General features: G+C 45.3%; 1 protein-coding gene across 10 annotated transcripts in view; it reads right to left on the reverse strand.

Annotated features, from left to right (window-relative positions):
• Positions 1-1911: 1911 nt before the first annotated feature.
• Positions 1912-20109, reverse strand: part of Agbl2 (AGBL carboxypeptidase 2) — a 34799-nt gene continuing 16601 nt past the window's right edge. For 6 of the 10 annotated variants that reach the window (XM_085834702.1, XM_085834703.1, XM_085834701.1 and 3 more), the window contains 10 exons: positions 16517-17299; positions 15126-15282; positions 13665-13791; positions 12176-12276; positions 10150-10280; positions 8253-8322; positions 7484-7606; positions 6913-7020; positions 4750-4827; positions 1912-2789 (listed from right to left, as the gene is read on the reverse strand). In XM_085834702.1, the coding sequence (XP_085690828.1) occupies positions 2616-2789; positions 4750-4827; positions 6913-7020; positions 7484-7606; positions 8253-8322; positions 10150-10280; positions 12176-12276; positions 13665-13791; positions 15126-15282; positions 16517-17299 (1852 nt within the window). In that variant the 3' untranslated portion in view covers positions 1912-2615. Of the gene's footprint in view, positions 2790-4749; positions 4828-6811; positions 6864-6912; positions 7021-7483; positions 7607-8252; positions 8323-10149; positions 10281-12175; positions 12277-13664; positions 13792-15125; positions 15283-16516; positions 17300-20109 lie in introns of those variants that run through there. The other 4 variants (XM_085834705.1, XM_085834706.1, XM_085834704.1 and 1 more) reach the window with 3 other exon arrangements.

Genomic DNA, 20109 nt, shown 5'->3' on the forward strand with positions numbered 1-20109 from the left:
GAGTGCTGGGATCACAGGTATTTTACCATGCTCAGCTCATAGTACTGTACCTTGAATGTTGTGCTGGTTAGTTTTTAGTCAAGTTGGCCTAAGTTAAAGTCATTTGAGAAATGGAACTTCAACTGAGGAAATGCCTTCATAAGACTGGTCTGTAAACCGGGCGTGGTGGCGCACGCCTTTAATCCCAGCACTTGGGAGGCAGAGGCAGGCGGATTTCTGAGTTCGAGGCCAGCCTGGTCTACAAAGTGAGTTCCAGGACAGCCAGGGCCATATAGAAAAACCCTGTCTCGAAAAACCAAAAAAAAAAAAAAAACCAAAAAAAGAAAGAAAGATGTAGACAGCAAGCAAGAGCTGTGGTCACTTCACCTTTCCAACACCAGAAAAGGGGGCTGGTGAGTAGGCTTACTAATAGTTTAAGGGCCCCTACTGTCAAGCCTAGTCACCTGAGTTTGATTTCTAAGAACCACTCAGTGGAAGGAGAAGACCAACACCCACAAGTTGTCCTCTAACTTCCACAAGTGCACTGTGCATGCATGTGCTCATACATATGCACACTAAGTAAGTAAAAATTTAAAAAATCAAACAGAAAAGGGTATGCTGCCACCAGATGGTAATGATACTCCCAGTGGCCATGCAGCCCCAAAGGCAAGACTGGAGTTAGGTACACCACATGCACACATACATGAACATGTATATGCACAGGTGTGCACACACTAACATGCACACACAACACACATGCACATATGAACACATACGTTAACATGTACAAACGTGCATGGATTTGCACACACACATGCATATATCCATTCTGTCTTAGTTATGGTTTTACTGCTGTGAATAGACACCATAACCAAGGTAACTCTTTTTTTTTTTAATTATTTTATTTTTAATTTTTTAAAGGATTTATTTATTTATTACATTTGCAATATTCTCCCTGCATGTATGCCTGCAGGTCAGAAGAGGGCACCAGATCCTGTTACAGATGGTTATGAGCCACCATGTGATTGCTAGGAATTGAACTCAGGACGACCTCTAGAAGAACAGCCAGGGTTCTTAACCTCTGAGCCATCTCTCCAACCCCAAGGTAACTCTTATAAGGACAACACCTAATTGGGGCTGGCTTACAGGTTCAGAGGTTCAGTCCATTATCATCAAGGTGGGAGCATGGCAGCATCCAGGCAGACATGGTGCAGGAGGAGCTGAGAGCTCTACAACCTCATCTGAAGGCTGCTAGCAGAATACTGCCTTCCAGGCAGTTAGGATAGGGTCTTAAAGCCCACACCCACAGTAACTCACCTACTCCAACAGGGCCACACCTTCTAATAATGCCACTCTCTGAATCAAGTATATATAAACTATCACATACATATTCATACACGAATGTGCATCCACACAAACATGAACATATATACACACAAATGAAAAAAACATGGTAGGAAACTTCCACTCTAATGTGAGAAGATAAAAGAAAAGTAAACAGAGGAGTTGGCCTACATGAGCAGAGGTGATCCCTGTCTATTGAGTCTCACTCAGTAACTCAGTATTACATTCACAGCAAGTCTCCTAACTCAGTGATGGAGTTACATATGAGCCACCATACCTAGCTAGAAGTAGACACCTTCTCCCTTTTTATGTACAAGGTCTTGCTTTGTAACCCTGGCTGGCCTAGACTTTGGGATGTAGAACAGACTGGCCTTGAACTCATGATTTATGCCTCCCAAGTGCTAGCATCATGGGCAAGCATCACCACACTCACCTGAGTGACTCGTCTTTAATGGGACTCTGGATTCTGACAGGGCGTGTCGCTGCACGACTGTGCTTGGTGCTCATGAAGGATCAAGGAAAACACATGGCTGGCTGTATGACTTAAGATTATGTAGTAAAACAATCCAGGAGAAGTAACGAGAGAGAAAGAATTTTAATCACTGAGTTAAAAACTTACACAACCTTGTTGAACATAATATAAGCAACATTAAATTCTAAGTAATACATGTAATTATTTTTTTCCTATGTAGGAATACCTTACTTTGAGCAAACCTAATATAACCACAGTCTGACTGGTCAGTCACCATTTGAAAACTTCGACACAAGACTTTTTCATATGGCACATTCCCAAAACACACTTAAAACAGCTTGATCTTTTAAAACTGATTTGCATCTAACTTTAAAGAGAACATCTATTGGTTAAAATTAACTATATATACTGTTCTGTCTTTTTATGTGTACAAAGGCTTCAGTGTTCAATAAAGGCTTTTCTATACATCAAAATATAATCTCATCTAAGGGAAAAAAAAACCTAACAAATTCACGAGGTAACAAGGCATGCATCTAAGGACAGTGCACAGCGGAAGACCAGAGAAAGTCAGTGTGTGGTGAGTGTACAACACAGTATACCATAAGTAGAGTTTCCATTTTATTCACAGATTTCCCCCTTATAAGATGTGTATAACCCACAAACTTTTCAGGAGGGCTGGAGACACAGCTCAACGGTAAAGCACTTGCCTAGTATGCTCACTGCCCTAGAGGTTTGGTCCCCAGCATTGCATACAAAACAAACCAACAAAACTACCCAAAACCTTTGGAGGAAGCATCTGTGTGTCACAGCAAGAGCACACTTATGGGTACGTGTATATATGCAAGGATGGGTACACGGCCATGGTGGCATGGTCCTTCCTCGCGGCAGAGTATCTAGTCTTAGACCAGTTTGGCTTCACATCTGGAGCTGGCCCTAGGCTGGAGTTTGTGCTTCTCTTTGGAGAGCATGATGCTGTAAAGCCTGGCTTCTTACTCTGCATAAACAAGATAAAAGAGTTGAATTCACCTTCTGTTGCAATTTCTAAGTTATCTTTAGGCTTGAGGTTGGTCTTACTAGATAGGAGTTAGAAACATTTGCATTTCCTCCCCAACACCAAAACAATTAACATTATTGCAGGGCAGAGGTAAGTCAGGAATTTGATCTAGTTTATCAGCAAAGTAGAGGCAACAGTTGATCCGGGAAGTGGAAGGACTGTTTTCTATATGCTGTCTGCCAACATTACACAAAGAAAGGAAGACTTAGTATGCCAAGATGGCTGCCCCACATTTCCAACTCGATATCTGACATGCCATGGTAGGTAAAAAGAATTCCCGTTAGAAAAAGACTCCACAGAAAATCCGAGAAGATGGAGTAATGATAAAGGTTTGCCTGGTGTCCACCCTGCCCATTGACAACGGGATTCACGTTCACGCTCCAGGCTAGTTGGCATGTTTTAGTTGTGTGTAAGGTTTTGTTGTCTCCAGGCTTGGAGCAATACTGCTATATAAGGAATGAAGACAAGCTCACCACTTACTATTCTGCTGTAGCTTTCTTTAGTTTGACGTTTTTATTTACTGAAAAATAAGATCTTTATTTTATCTGTAATAAAACACTTTTTCTATAATAAAATAAAATGAATGCTTTTACTGTATGTTTGTACATGCACCCAAAGGTGCTAGATTTCCCCGGAATGGATAGCTGCAACCCTTCATGTGGGTGCTGGGAACAGAACTCGGGTCCTCTGGCTCTGCTGAGCCATCTCGCTACTCCATAATATATTTTTGTTTTTGTTTGTTTGTTTTGAGACAGGGTCTCTCTACACAGTCCTGGCTGTCTTGGAATTCCCTATGTGATCAGGCTGGCCTCAAACTCAGTACCCAGGAGGCAGACATAGGTGGTTCTCTGTGAGTTCAAGGCCAGCCTGATCACATAGGGAGTTCCGAGACAGCCAGGACTGTGGAGAGACGTGGCCTGTTTCCTCTGAACTCACTGTGGTGGTATTGAGAGGCAGGACCTTAAGAGCTCACTCAAGAAATTTAAGTCTAACAGAGTTGGGCTATTTTGTGGGACTTTATTAATTACTGAAAAAACTGTTATATAGTGAGGCTGCTATGCACTTGAAGCACTTGGGAGGCAGACGCAGGCTCCAGCCTGGTCTAGATGGTGAGTTCCAGGACAGCCAGGGCTATGTAGAGAAATCCTGTTTCAAAAACAAAATACAACAACACAATACAACACAACACAACAAAAATCTAAACAAATACCTTGTGCTCATAAGTTACCTAGACCCAGGCATTCTGTTACAGCAACATAAACTGTATGAGCCATGTACACACTTCATTTTTGAGTCATCACTGTCAATGCTGGCTATGAGACATACATACCAACTGTGACATTCCATGTATCAACAATACATAGCCAGTGTCACTGTTTCAACTGACATACTGCCATGGAGCTATGAATTGATGGCAGCCTGAGAGAAGTTTGTTAAAATTAAGTTCTTGATATCCAGATTTTAGCTCTGCATGAGCCTTTCCTACTCCTGTCCTATCTTGAGGGCTGTGCCCCAGAGTGGCCAGGTGGTTTGAGCCTGAGGGTACAAACTACCCTAGACATCCGCCTGGGCAGAACAAACCTGAGAAGGCAACACTGGACAACAGCACCACCCATCCAGGAACACAATATGTAAGAAAGTTAATTCAGTTGGGGGGTGGCAGTGCACACCTATAATTTTAGCAGTTGCTGGGCAGAGGCCAAAAGTCTATGAGGCCAGTCAGGTCAGTATAATGAGTTTCAGGCTAGCAGGGGCTATATGTTGAGAACTTGTTCCAAACAAAACAAAACACACTATAATACACACACACACACAATAAAACAAAACAAGAAAAGAAAAGAAAAGAAAAGGTAACTAAAATTAACCGTTGACATGTGTATGCATAAATGAGGGGAAGTACCTGATTTCTTTCTTTATTCTTAGGGCTGGTCAGTGGTGGATCCAAGGAGGTGCCCTTCTCTCTTCCACTTAACTGAGTCTAAAATAAATGAATACATCCTTGCTAAGTTCTCCTTGTGAACACTGTGGGTATACTGAATACGCACTGGTCCTGTGATTTTTAAAAGCTCATGAGTGTTCACGTATGGGGACAATGCCCCGTAAGAGGCAAGGCAAAGCAAATACAAGAAAGGACTCAGAAGAAGAAAACTAGTGTTTATTCAGTGGTCACTACATGCCCAGGACTTTTTAGTTTCCCACCTAGTGCTAAGCCACCAGAGATGGCAGCCGTTAGCACCTCAGTGTTTCAGAGCAGGAAGTTCCTGGCTGATTGAGTAATCCCTACAATAGAGAGTTCTCAGGCATGCTTAGGAACACAAGTGTTTTGAATTTCAGGGTTTATTTTCTTCTGATTTTGGAATATGTGCCTATGTATTACAAGATATCTTAGAGATGGGATTCCAGTGCAAACATAAAATTGGTTGTTTCATATGTGCACTTATACGTGTGGCCTGAAGGTATTTTGTATATGTGTTGTGTGTGTAGCAGATGTGTATGACAGTATGTGTTGGCCAGAGTGACAGAGTGTAGAGTTTTGTTCTAAACCTGGAGGTCATTAGTTCACTAAACTGGCTGGTTGACAAGGCCCTGGGGTATCCCTGTCTCTGCCCCCTACAGTGGTGTTACAGTGTACCGCCACCCTGGCTTCACGTGGTGCTCAGGTCCTTGGGTTCCCACAGCAACCCCTTTACCCACTGAACCATCTCCCCAGCCCTTGCCTGAAGATAATTTTACATAATAAGAAATTATTATATGTTCTTGTGTGTGTGTGTGTGTGTGTATTGTTTACTAGGAATTAAACCTAAGACTTTGAGCATGGCAGGCAGGTACCCTATAACTGAGATAATAATCCTAGTCCTTTCCTCAACATTTCCTTTTTTAAAAGCTTTTTTTAAAAAAAATCTTTGATAGGGGCTGGAGAGGTGTCTCAGCCGTTAAGAGCACTGACTGCTCCTTACAACCATCTGTAATGGGGATCCAATGCCCTCTTTTGGTGTGTCTGAAGACAGTAACAGTGTACTCACATACATGAAATGAATAAATCTTTAAAACAAAATCTTTTATCTATATCTGTATCTATATCTATATGTGTGTATATGCATAAATATCTCTATAAGTGTATATGTACACATGCATGTGTACGTGTGTGCAGGAACTCGCATGTGCGTGTGTATGCCATCTATGTGCACGTGACATTGGAGACCAGGGGAGGCATTAGATCCTCTCGAGCTGGAGTTATGATGGTTGTGAGCCACCTGGTGTGGGTGCTAGGAACGGACCTCAGGTCCTCTACAGGGACAGCAAGCACTCTTAACTGCTGAGCCATCTTTCCAGGACCTCTTCCTCCATAGTTTGAGAAGGGTCTTTCTAAGGTACCCAGAGTTGCCTTGAACTTGCGGTCCTTCTGCTTTAGTCTCTCCAGGAGCTGATATTACAGGCCTATGTCACTATGCCTAGTTGAGAAAATAATTTTTAAAGCAGTGCTGAGGACTGAATGCAGAGGCCTGCACATACCAGACGCGTTTCCTACTACTGAGCTGTCTATTACTCTCTGAAATCCACTTTCCCCCCTTTTTGATATTACGTCTCATGTAGAACCTGTTTGTCCCCTGCTTCTAATTCCCAGGTGCTGGGTTACAGGCAGGTGGCAACATCCTGTTAGAATCAAGGATTTCAGCTGTGAGACTAAGTACTGACAGTTGTCTGATGCCCCTTCTCCGGGTGTCTTTCTTTGCAGCTCTGAACTCTCTGAGGAAAGGAGGGCATCTTGTTCACCTCTGCACGCCTCAGCGTCCAGGAAAGGACCTGCTGTATAGTAGGCACGGGGCAGAGTCTGTCAATGTGTGGATGTGTGAATGGATGCGAGTATGGATAAGTAGAGCAGCCTCTTTCTTATGTTCTTGATATAAAATCACAAATCATCAATATTTGATATAAGATTCCAGTTTTTAATCCAAAGCATCCTTTTCCACCTCCAGGTGACATGATGGCCACTGTGCTCTTCACCTAGTGGGACTGAGAAATCAGAGAATCTGTGTGACAAAGAATCAAGCAAAAATACTACCTCATTGAGCCTTGGGTTTTCACTTCTCCTTACTGAAGGGCTAGGACTCTCTGGACTTTTCAAAAAAGTAGGCTGCTTTTGCAGAGTAGAGACAAATCCTGCCCTTCCCTGTAAGGATTGAGTGAGAAGGTTTTTCAGTTGACCCATTCCTTAGCTACCCAGTCAAACACTCTTGAAAGCATCCTCTCTTTAGAAAGCAAGAGTCTGGACAGGGTGGCCGTGGTGGGTACCGGAGCTACAAACAAGGTGGAGAGGTGTCCCCCTCCTGACCCGGCCACTCTAGCCGAGCCCCGGCTAACACACCCCGACTCCACCTCTTTCTTGCAGGAGCAGTTTTAGTCATGCCCTGACCCTGCTGTACCTGAGCACAGGAGGGGAACCGTGGGTTGAGGCAGGCTGAAATCTGCTCAGACACACCCAAGGACCTGAGGAAGTGCTCTGACCTCAAAATAGAAAGCACTCCTGCTTCCCACCACCCCCTTCTAGTGTGGAGCAAACTCTAGCCCTGTCTCCTGCTTCGTCTGTGGAACACAAGTGGCAGAAGCAGATGTAGGCAGCAGGGACTGCTTACTGGGGCGTTTTCTGTTAACTTTAACTCCCGCATCAAGTAGCTCTTCTGGTACTGCTCATCCCGCTGTTTTCTAGTCTGAAGTCTCTTCTTTTTTGGATTCTTGAACACCGTCTTCTGATTTGGCTGTTTCAGAAATTACAGAGAAACTGGTCAGAAGGGGCGGCAGAGGTACACTCATCCTCACACACAGTCTTCAGGTAACAGTCCACATGCACACACAGTAGCCTGTCATGTGGGCCTTGTTTGTTGGCTTGGAGAATGGGTCAATAGCTCAGCCACCTTCTTTCAAGAGGCTGTTCCTTGACTGAACATGCCTGAGTCCCATTGATGTGGATCAACACCCAAATATGTGTGATTTATGACACAAGACCAGATGGCACGATAACACGGTCAGGTGGGGATCACTCTGACCACTGAGACGTGGCTACAAAATTCAGCCTGGTGTTATCGTAAAGAAACTCCAGTGATTTAGCAAGGAGCACATAAAGGACACAGTGAAATACTCTGAGGTAGGATGACTGGCTAGAGATGTATTCTGAGGTGACTGAAACCAGAAAGCCACTCATGATAGGCAAGTGCTTTCTTCCTGAACAGCACCCTGGGACTATTGCTTTATTTCCTGAAGGTTCTAGGACAGTTGAAACATTTCCCCAATCGTCTAGTGTTGTGCTACTTTACAGGTTTGGTTTTTTTGTTTTTTTGGTTTTTGTTTGTTTGTTTGTTTGTTTTTTAATGTTTTGGGTGTGCACAAGAATCAGCGCCCTCTCACCTCATCTGCAACGACGTTCAGTAGACGAATGGGAGGGCCATCGGAGAGGGAGCTGTCCGAGCCGCTCGTGCTAGCACCGAAAGGGGAAAACAGAGAGAGAGAGAGACAAGGAAAGAATGGGTATTAAAGGAGGCAGAGGCTCTGTACCTGGGCATTCACAATCAGTACAGCAAGGTGAAGGCTGGCCGGATGGGCAGAGGTGACGTCAGAGGGCGGAAGGGGCCATGGGAGAGCAATGTGACTTCCCTGAGAACAGAGGCTTCTGTTTCTTCATCTCCTTTGAGATGATACTAATTCCCAGAAGCCAGGATTCTACCAGTTACTCTGGGAAAACTCACTGAATGTGTAAATAAATAAACGTGATTTAAAAATCAGCAGGCTAAACACCGTAAGAATTACTTCAAGAACTTTTAGCCAGGTGCAGTGACACATAACTGTGACACTGGCACTTGGAACATTGAAGCAGGAAGACGGCTGAATTTGAGTCCAACATGAAACTCCATCTCAATAAAGCAAAAACCAGCTGGCCATGGTGGTATGGATTTCTAAATACCAGCACTCAAGAAAGGAAGGGAGGGAGGGAGGGGGAGAGAAAGACACAGACAGAGAGAAACACTGAGAAAAATTTGAGGGGTCTGGAGAGATGGTTCAGGGATTAAGAGTACTAGCTGCTCTTTCAGGGGACCCAAGTTCAGTTCCCAGTGCCCCGCTCTCCCCTCCATTTTGCTCCCTCTCCTCAGTGTGCAATGAGGAGTCCCACCACATAGGAGCAGGAAGGAAGCCCTATCTTCTGTCATCTAATTTCCAGTATGCAGTTATCAAAGGCTTCTGCAGTCAAGATGGAGCCCTCAAGGCTGCCGGACAATAGGCTCTGTAGTTCTTTTGGAGATAATAGACTACTTTAGTAAAGGGATATCAAGGCATTCGTTGTACTGTGTTCTAGAAAATGTCAGTCATGTGTACACACAGAGAATAATCTCACCATTCCAAGCCTGCCTTCATGTGTAGTGTGAGAACAGACAGGTTCGATCCTGGAGAGCCTGGTGGCATCAGACTTTCTGGTAGAAAACTGGAGAAGTGTTTCTTCTGTTTCTTAGCTAAATAGGTCAGCGTTCCTGCTGAGTCAGCTATAGTGTAGCGTCTGGCTATCCCTGCTGTTGGTTCTCCTGGGCTCTATGTATCAGTAAGCTAACATACACAGGATTCTTTGGTTTTTCGGGATGCAAATAGAGAGGGGCTAGTGCAGTGGGCTGAGGAGTGGAAGGGGTAATGGGTTCTTAGGCTTCTCAGATTCCCATTGGACCCACTCCTGCATCCTAGAATCAGACAGGTAATCTACAAAGGTATCGCCAGGGACCAGAACAATGGAGAAGACAAGGAAGAAAGTGGTTTTTATATTCCACCACAGGCTCTTGTGACTCTGAGATTCTGGGTTCTCATAGAGGTGTCTCTCTATATAGTCCTGGCTTCCCTGGGACTTACTATGTATATCAGGCTGGCTTTGTACCTACAGAACTATGCCTGCATCTCCCTCCAGAGGGCTAAAATGAAAGGAATGTGCTTCCACACCTAGCCTAGGTCTTGGGACATGAACATGCTCTGAATTTGCATGGACATGCGTTTAATCCAGCAGAGGTAGGCAGATCTCTGTGCGATCCAGACCAGCCAGGGGGATACAGTAGCACCTTGTCTCAAAATAAACAGGTAGATAGATGATAGATCGATTGATCGATAGATAAAAAAAATAAATAAACAAGAGGACAGGATGTCACATAAATATAAACTCAGGCTTTCCTTAGACTCCCAATGCCCCTGCCTCTGTTTCCCATGTGCTGGGGTCAAGGATGTCAGGGATGTATTACCAATCCCAGATTTTCTTTGAAATGAAGTCTGTTACCTGGATTCAATGTCAGACAAAGGAATGTCACTCCAGTTTCCTTCTAAATCCATATCTTGTCCAAAGTTATTCAACTTTTTGTTGATTTCCTGTTGTAGGAGCTCCTTAAGCTCTTGTAGACACTGTGTGTACTGCGGCAGAGGGAAAGACAGCTTTATAGGCTATTCACAAAATGTTTTGGAGCGTATGCTAAAAGGCACTTATCAATGGGGTGAGCTGTAATTCCTTCTGTGAAGGGCATGGTGACAGGTAAGTTACATAGGCTATACAAGGAAAACTATTTACAGCAGATCGAGGAGCACGGCCTTAGCCACTTTTCTCTGGCTGTAGCTCACTTTTGCAATTGTTTCATTTATTTTCCTAAGTTGCAAGTAAAGTGTAATGGTTTGAAAGAAACCCTACAGGCTGGGGGGGGGGGGGGCGGCGCTATTTGGAGGTGAGGCCTCTTTGGAGTAGGTGTGTGGCCTTGTTGGAGGAAGTGTGGCATTCACTTCCTGCTGCCTTCAGATCAAGATGTAGAGCTCTCAGCTCCTTCTCCATCACCAGTTCTGCCTGCGTGCTGCTATGCTCCCCACCATAACGATAATGGACTCAACCTGTAAGCCAGCCACAATGAAATGTTTTCTTTTATGAGAGTTGCCGTGGTCCTAGTGTCTCTTCACAGCAACGAAACCCTAACTAGGACAGAAGGAACAGTTTCAGTGCTGGTGTTCTGACTTTGGCCCATAGCAGGTGCAGTTTGGATATAGGCGTAGGTCAGAAGAAGAGGTCTTGCCTCACATTGAGTGAGGAGCCTTGTGTTCTATCCCCAGCACCACAAGAGGAACAGGACCTGCAGATTAAACAGCCCTTCTCACTCTGTATCAAGCACTGTACATCAAGACAACACTTAAAAAGGACCATGAGACATGGATTACTGTGGGTACACCCCCCCCTTCCAAGCCGACCAAAGGAGTGAGGAATAGCCACTGGAAGGCGATGGCCAAAGGACAGAGGCAAGCTTGAGCACGCCTGCCGCAGAGGGGAAGGATAAAGGGTGAGGAAACCGGGGATACAGAACAGAAAAGGCAACTGGTGAGGCCTCAGCTTACTCAGCTACAGGGGCATCCACTAGCGCAGAGGGCAGGGTTAGTTTTAGCCAAGGGAGTACAAGCCGTGTGTGCAGTTTAGCCAAGGGAGTGTGCCATGTGTGCAGTTCTTCTGAACTAGAAAAAGAAGTAGGCTCAGTGTGGCCAGGAGTAAGCCTGTAAGTTAGGAGAGGGTGCCAAAGGGATTATCAAGGGTTACCATTTGTTGGCCGGTTACAGGGTAGGGGTTCTATTTTTCTCTGCTGATAAAAAACATCAGGTTAAACACACACACACACACACACACACATATATATATATATATATAGAGAGAGAGAGAGAGAGAGAAGAAGGAGGAGCAGGAGGAGCAGGAGAAGCAGGAGGAGCAGGAGGAGAAGCAGGAGGAGCAGAAGCAGGAGGAGGAGGAGCAGGAGGAGCAGGAGGAGCAGGAGGAGGAGGAGCAGGAGGAGGAGGAGAAGCAGGAGGAGCAGGAGGAGGAGGAGGAGCAGGAGGAGCAGGAGAAGCAGAAGGAGCAGGAGGAGGAGGAGCAGGAGGAGCAGGAGGAGCAGGAGAAGCAGGAGGAGGAGGAGGAGCAGGAGAAGCAGGAGGAGCAGGAGGAGCAGGAGGAGGAGGAGGAGCAGGAGAAGCAGGAGGAGGAGGAGAAGCAGGAGGAGCAGGAGGAGCAGGAGAAGCAGGAGGAAGAGGAGGAGCAGGAGAAGCAGGAGGAGCAGGAGGAGCAGGAGGAGGAGGAGGAGCAGGAGAAGCAGGAGGAGGAGGAGAAGCAGGAGGAGCAGGAGGAGGAGGAGGAGCAGGAGGAGGAGGAGCAGGAGGAGCAGGAGGAGGAGGAGCAGGAGGAGGAGCAGGAGGAGGAGGAGCAGGAGGAGGAGGAGTGGTGGCTCTGGTCCCACGTGAAACTCAGCAGAGTGCAGGTACAACACTTCTTGAAACCCCACTTTTACCTTGGTTTGGTCAGGATCACAGAAATCCAGAAGAGTGTCACAGACGTGATACCCTAGGGACTTCAGGTCCTCAATGGTAAAGTGAGTGTCTCTTTTACTACCTGGGGGGGGAAAATCAGCATTTCTTATTAGATTTTTTTTGTTTTAAACTGGGGGTGGAGAAGATGGCTTAGTAGCTAAGGGCATTTGCTGCTGTTCCTCAGAATGCAGGTTCAGGTCCCTGCACCCACACACTGGCTTACAACCATCCAAAACTCCAGTGCCAGGGGAGCCAGCGCCCCCTGCTGGATTCTGCATGCAGTACATGCACATGGTGTAGGCAAAAGACTCACACATACATATAAAGATAAAAATGTTTAAATTACACGTAGGTATATGTTTCTGTGTTCATAAGTACATGTACCCAGGGCCACCAGAAGCCTCGGCTCCCTAGGCAGTTACAGTTACAGTTACAGCTGGGAGCTGCCTGACACCAGTGCTAGGACGAAATCTAGGCCCTCTGGAGGAGAGGTGGGCATTCTTAGCCACCGTTATCTCTCCAGCCCTAAATCTTTTATTTTTAAAATATTCATTTTTATTTATAAATACGAACTTTTTTCTTCATGTATTCTGCACCATGAATATTAGGTGACCTTAGAGTCACAAGAGGGTGTCAGATCCCCTGGAACTGGAGTTACTGATGGTTGGGAGCACATGGATGCTGGGAATCGAACCCAGATCCTCTCCAAGGACAGTGCTCTTAACAGGTAACCCATCTTCCCGACTTTCTAAATCTTACTGGGTCAGTGCAAATCTAATTTATGAACAGCTTTTTAGAAAAATACCACTCGTCAAAGGGCTGGAGAGATGGCTCAGCACTAATAGTGCTTCCACAGAACCCAAGTTTGGTGCCAATACCTACACTGGGTCATGCACAACTGCCTGTAACTCCAACTCCAGGGGATCTAACACCCTTTTCTGATCCCTGTCTGCAACTGTGCGCATACACTCATTTCACACACACACACTATAGACACAGATATACACAATACACATGAATAAAAATAAAAATAAATTTAAAATACCACCTCTTATTCTAGAATAGTGTATTTCTGAACAGGATAGCTCTCCTAGCTTCAGTTTGGTTCAGAATCTTTGACAATGAAACAGTTCACTATTACAATGGATGATCAAGTTCTTTAAAGATTATTCTGGCCTTACTTTATGGTGGGTGCTGCTTAGTAAAGCAGTATTTATAGTCTGGTGTTATTCTCATCACTTAGAGGGAATATGAGCTTCAGGGAAGTTGGACAACTGAGCCAAGGTCACAGAACTAATAAATGCATCAGGAAGTCCAAACCTAATCTTCCTGATCCCCAGGTCCTGAGCTACAACTACAGTTCAGTGAAGCGCTGTGTCCCACATTCGCATTTGGGGTACTGAGGCCAGTGAGGAAGTCCTTCTCCTGCTTTCCCCAACCCGGCTTTCCCTTGCTGGACTCCCCTCTTACCCAGGGTAGACCCGCCAAAGGTAGACTCCATGGTGTAGCTGTTGATGATGCCCATCCGCCACATCACCACTCTTCCCGTTCCTTCTTTGCATTTTTGGACCTTAAAGTTACAGCTGTCGAAAGAGAACTAGAGAGAGACCCGCATTCTGTCAGGTATATAACGTAGCTAGGCCAAGATGTCTAAGAGTTATTAATATGAAAACAAGAATGGGTCTTTGGGAGCTTCGATCATGTTCTTTTCTTGATTCCATCGAGACACTGATTTTGAGCAATAAAAAGGTGGTAACAGGTACGGGCAATTCGGTTGTCCCGGCTGGGGAGATAACAGGCCTTGCAGCACTTAATGTGGACTGTGAGCTCCCAAGGCAAAGAAACAGGTACCTCTACTGTCCAGGCTTATTTGCCTCCTATCCCAGAGCATCTTGCCAGATGAGGATCCCTAGGAATCTGGGAGCCCTGGCACACTTTGCCATCAGGTACTAGCTGACTCTTCTAAGTCTTTTCTTGACATATAGCCCCAAAACGTATTCAATCCTCCTGCCTCCATCATTTGAATACTGGGATTCAAATATATGCATGTGTTCCCCATGGGCTCTATAATTTATTTTCTGTCACAAAATATGAACTTCCAGATCTAGGATTCCCTCCAAATATGATTTTACCCCCCTTTGGTTTTTCAGGCATGGTTCTTCTGTGTAATGGCCCTAGTTATCCCAGAACTCACTCTGTAGATCAGGCTGGTCTCAAACTCACAGAGATCTGCCTTCCCAGTGCTGTGATTAAAGGCAATGCACCATGACTGCCTGGCCTCTAAATATGATTTTTGATTTATGTTTCTTACCCCCAAAGTCTCTGACTGAAAGAAAATTAAAATTCAAGGTCCATGACTCATGTGGCTTGCTAGTTAGGAGGGCTTTTTGGGCTTAGAGCAAAGAACAAAGTCATCCCAGGAACCAACTAGCCATAAAGATAGGGAAGATATACAAGAATGTCCGGACTGGCCCAGCGCCTCCCTATCTCCCGCCCTTCTGACCTAAGTTAAATGTTAACCAGATGCTCTGCTGTTACCTCGATCTGCATGTACAGTTTGCTGGTGTTTAAATGAACCAATCATGTGAAACCACACCAATTCCCCCCCCCCAGCCCCAGACCCTTTTCTATAAAAACCCCTAGCTTTCAAGCCTCGTGGTCGAATCCACTGTCTCCTGTGTGAGAATACGTTTCAACCCGGAGCTCCGCCATTAAACTTCCTCGTGTATTTACATCAAGATGGTCTTTTCGTGATTCTTTGGGTGCACTCCGAATCGGGAATTGAGTGGGGGGTTTTCCCACTAGGTTCTTTCATGACTAGGGCTCTCTCAGTCTCTGTGGTAGTAATCTTTTCACTGAGAGTCTGATGTTTTCTTTTGCCTTTAATGCCCAGTTCAGCTTCTCATCATCTACAGCCTGTAACACGCTTACCTTGTCTGGTGCATTCTTGCTCAACATTAAAGGAAAGACACGCTCATGGAGCCAGTGCTTGTGGTTGTTGCTGTGACAGCCATAGAGGAAGATGTTGTTCTTGCGGCTATGCCCATGGAAATCACAGTACAAGAGAACCTCTCTTTCTTCCAGAAGCCTATTGAGGGACAAACAGAAGGGTGCAGTGGACATCCAGACTCATAAGAGATTAAAGTAACTTGCTTATCTATGGTCACAGGGTCAGTCAATAGTCAAAGCAATCCTCATGTGATGGCCAGACATGGCCGGCCAACCCTTCTCATACCTGCTCACACAGCTTGGGAACTTTCGTTTAGATCTTATCTGCCGCACGTTCACTTCTGGTGGCACAGAAGCTCTTCCGGGATGGGTGCTGTTACCTCAGAGCTCCCAGCCGCCTTCACACAGGCCTGAGACTGCAGGTTGATTTGTTACTTTCTCTTTATTAGGAGCAACTTGTGGTGATATTGGGGGGGGGTACTCAGTTTCTGAGTCAGCGAGCCTGTGTTCAAATGCCTACCCTGTTGCTTACTAGCTCTGAGACCTTGTTCGAGTTATTTAACAGCTTTGGAACTCAATTTCCATTGCCTACAACAGTGGATGTTGACCGTATGTAATTTCCTAGTGGGTTTATGGGGAGAGTGATAAGAGTGTTTGTTCCTTCATACTTACACATTCTTGGCTTGATTATGATTACAGTTTCACAGGAACAGTAAGACTGCCCTGACCTTTCCCATCCAATTGCTTGACTTAAAAATAAAACAATTGAGCCCAGCATGGCAGCACAGGCCTTTACTCGCAGCAGAGGAAGGCAAATCTCTGTAGTATGAGGCCAGTCTGGACTACATAGTGAATCCCACACCAGACCTTCCATCAGAAACAAACATGAACCAAGTGGCTTGGAGAGATGGCTTGGTTGGGAAAGTGTTCATTATATGAGCATGAGGACCCATGTCAAAGTTCAACATGGAGAGGATGGGTGGGGGGTCCCAGGGGCTTGATAGCCACCCCAGCCAGAACAGGAAGCTCTAGGTTCAGTGAGAGTTTATGTCTCAAAAAACAAAACAAAACATGAAATTGACAATATAGCTCAGTGATAGAGTGCCTGCCTATCTAACATGTCTTAAGCCTTAAATTCAATTCGGGGGGGGGGTGCGGGGGGAGGTGAAATGGCTGACACGTTGATGTGTGCTCAGTTTTCTTTTAGAGACCCAATGTGATTTAAAGGTCTGAAAATTAACCTCTGACTGCAAGGACCATCAAAGCCATACCGGACTCCTAAAACAAGGGACAAGCTCTTCCTCCTCCTAAGGTATGAGTATCTGGCACTCATGGTCACAACATTCATAGAGTTATCAGCAAAGAGGTCTCACCTTTTGATCATGTTCTTGGTGTACCAAATGCAAGGGAAGGAGTCCTTAAGAACGGTTTTATAATGCCTGTTCAAGTCCCTTCCAGCCAGCGAACACCGATAGTTCCCCACTATCACGCCATCTGGGTTTAACATGGGAATCACCTTGAAGATAAAGATATCCCTGAGGAGCTGGGCATCGGGAGAGTTGCTAAGGATGAAGTCCAAAAAGCCGTTCATGATCCAGGAGCTGTTACTCTCTCCGGGGTGGACTCGGGCGCTCAAAACCACAGCCTTCTTTGCGGCTGCCTCTTGAGGGGTCCTGGATGGGTTGGTGATGGTCAGCAGGTAGACAGTGTTCCCGGCTAAGCTCCTGCATAAGGCTCGGAGCTTGCAGAACTGAGACTGGATGGGGTTGTTTGCTACTGACAAGAGATAGCATTGCAAGTCAGTGTAAGTGTATGGGTAAAAGTGTGCGAAGAAGCAAGTGTCCTGGTCGTGAGGAAACTGAGTGGTCCAGGTGAGGCAGTATAAGGGCTGCTGGCCGTCGTCCACGTTGTTCTTGTAGTACTTGATTTCACGGCCCTCTCTCCTCCAGCCGATGTTGTAGAGGGTGGCGTCCAGCTGAGAGTACATGAGAGGCTTCATGCCTACTGCGTAAAGGCTCTTGGGTTTCAGCAGGTTGACGATGGTGAAGCGATAGGTAGCATCTTTTCTGGTGTTCTGAACTCTGAAGTAAAACCACTGAGTGTGTTTGTCCGTGTAGAGGTCAGTCCGCAAGGTGAGTTCGTACTCATAGATACCTCTGTAACGGAAAAGAAAACAAAGATGAAAGAACCTTCCTAACCCTCGTCACCTCCCTCTCAAAGCATGCAGGGGAAAGCATTGCTCTTTCCTTGTAAAAGTAGATGGACCAGAGCTGCCTGCTACAGCAAACATGCGTTTTGGGGTTTTTTTTTTTCCTAGCTTACCCACTTCTCCAAGTCACATAATAAACTAGTGAAACTTCCGGGAGGAAAGTTTATTTGGGACAGAGGAGGAAGAGTCCCAGATCTCACTGGGAGCTGGGTGTGGTGGGACATACCTATAACCCCAGCACTCGGGAGGCTGAGGCAGGAGGCTCATAATTTCCAGGTCAGCCTGAACTCTACAGTGAATTCGAAGCTAGCCTGAGTTACCTAGGGTTTTTGAAATTAGGGAAACCGTGTTTCAAAAAGCCAAACAAGGGCTGGTGAGATGGTTCAGTAGGTAAGAGCACCCGACTGCTCTTCTGAAGGTCCAAAGTTCAAATCCCAGCAACCACATGGTGGCTCACAACCACCTGTAATGAGATCTGATGCCCTCTTCTGGTGCGGCTGAAGACAGCTACAGTGTACTTACATATAATAAATAAATAAATAAATAAATAAATAAATCTTTTTTAAAAAAAAAGCCAAACAAACACATTTACTGCTGCATGCGGTGCTTGGAGGGCCTGTCAACTTTTTTGGTAGGTTTGGAAGGTCGCTAGTGGTTTCTAGTCACTGCTGTTTTCTGAAGCACACTGAACAGCACTCTCTCTTGGCTGTGCTCTCCATTTTACAGGCGAGGTCACATTTTGAAAACCCTTAAACCTTAGTGTTATTTTCATCTCTGATCACCAATTTGAATATGAGAAGACATCTCTGGGATATATTCACTTTGCTAGAAGGGAGCGCGATACTGGGGCTGGCAGGATGGCTCCGTGGGTAAAGCTGCTTGCCACCATACCTGTTGACATGAGTTTAATCCCCAGAACCCACACAGAGGAGAGAAACCCAGAACTCATGTGGAAGGAGAGAACTGAGTCCTGCAAGCTATCCTCTGACCTACACAAAACCACACATGCACGCACACACACATGCTTGTGTAGAATAACACATGTGTGTCCTTTCCTCTCCAAAAGAGAGGCTTTTTTTTTTTTTTAAAGGAAGAAACTAGGCATAGTGGTGAACAGCTATAATCTTAGCATTTGGAGCCTGCAGCAGGAAGACTGTAAAGTTAAGGCCAATCTCAGAGGCATAGTAAATCCTGCTCCCTCCAAAAAACATAGAGATGGAAATGAATTTACAAAAGGAAATGTATATGGCAAGAATAAAGATATTCACTTATGTGCATAATCAAGAAAGTGCATACTGGGGCTGGAGAGATGGCTCAGCAGTTAAGAGCACTGACTGCTCTTCCAAAGGTCCTGAGTTCAACTCCCAGCAACCACATGGTGGCTCACAATCATCTGTAAAATGGGGTCTGATGCCTTCTTCTGGTGTATCTGGAGAGAGCAATAGTGAATACATAAAATAAAAACAAATAAATCTTTAAAAAAAAAGAAAAGAAGCCGGGCGTGGTGGCGCACGCCTTTAATCCCAGCACTCGGGAGGCAGAGGCAGGCGAATTTCTGAGTTCAAGGCCAGCCTGGTCTACAAAGTGAGTGCCAGGACAGCCAGGGCTACACAGAGAAACCCTGTCTCGAAAAACCTAAAAAAAAAAAAAAAAAAAAAAAAAAAGAAAAGAAAGTGCATACTGAAATAAGAAATGGACAGGGAGTAGGTCTAGCTCTATGGTAGGACATGTACTTAGGATGTGTCAGGCACTAGGCTTGATTTAAATTTTTCTTTAGACTTATTTATGTGTATGAATGTCTTGTCTGAATGTATGTATATGCACCATGTGTGGACCTGGTGTCTGTGAAATCAGATCCCCTGCAAATGGAGCTATGGATATTTGTAAGACACCATATAGGTGCTGGAATCTGAACCCAGCTTTTCTGTAAGAGCAACAAATGCTTATAACTGCTGAGCCATTGCTCCAGCCCCTGGATTCAACTGTTTTTTGTTTGTTTTGGGACAAAGTCTCTTTACATATCCCTGACTGTTCTGGAATTCCATCTATAGATCAGGCTGGCCTCAAACTCAGAGATCCATCGGCTTCAGCCTCCAGAGAGCTGGGATTAAAGGCATGCACCAATATGCCCTGTTCCTGGGTTCAATTTTTAAATGATGAAGCTTCCTCCTTTATCTGGTCAGCATTAGGAAAGAGGCCTTTCCACGTACTGATGAAGGGAACTGAAGTCACAGTGGAAGGTAATGAATGTGCTGATAACCAGCAAGGCTTAAAACATCCAAAGCCTTTGACCTAATAATTTCCTTTTTAGAATTTATCCTGTAAGACCACAAATATATTTTTTATTTGCAATTTCTTTTTTTTATTTCATCTTTTATTAGATATTTTCTTCATTTACATTTCAAATGCTATCCCGAAATTCCCCGATACCCTCCCCCTGCCCTGCTCCCCAACCCACCCACTCCCGCTTCCTGGCCATGGCATTCCCCTGTACTGGGGCATATGATCTTTGCAAGACCAAGGGCCTCTCCTCCCATTGATGGCCAACTAAGCCATCCTCTGCTACATATGCAACTAGAGACACAGTTCTGGGGGTACTGGTTAGTTCATATTGTTGATCCTCCTATAGGGTTGCCGACCCCTTTAGCTCCTTGGGTACTTTCTCGAGCTCCTTCTTTAGGGGCCCTGTGTTCTATCCAATAGATGACTGTGAGCATCCACTTCTGTATTTGCCAGGCACTGGCATAGCCTCACAAG

This window comes from Mus caroli, unplaced genomic scaffold (assembly GCF_978045245.1).
Source record: "Mus caroli unplaced genomic scaffold, Mus_caroli_1 scaffold_2, whole genome shotgun sequence".
Classification (NCBI taxonomy): Eukaryota; Metazoa; Chordata; class Mammalia; order Rodentia; family Muridae; genus Mus; species Mus caroli.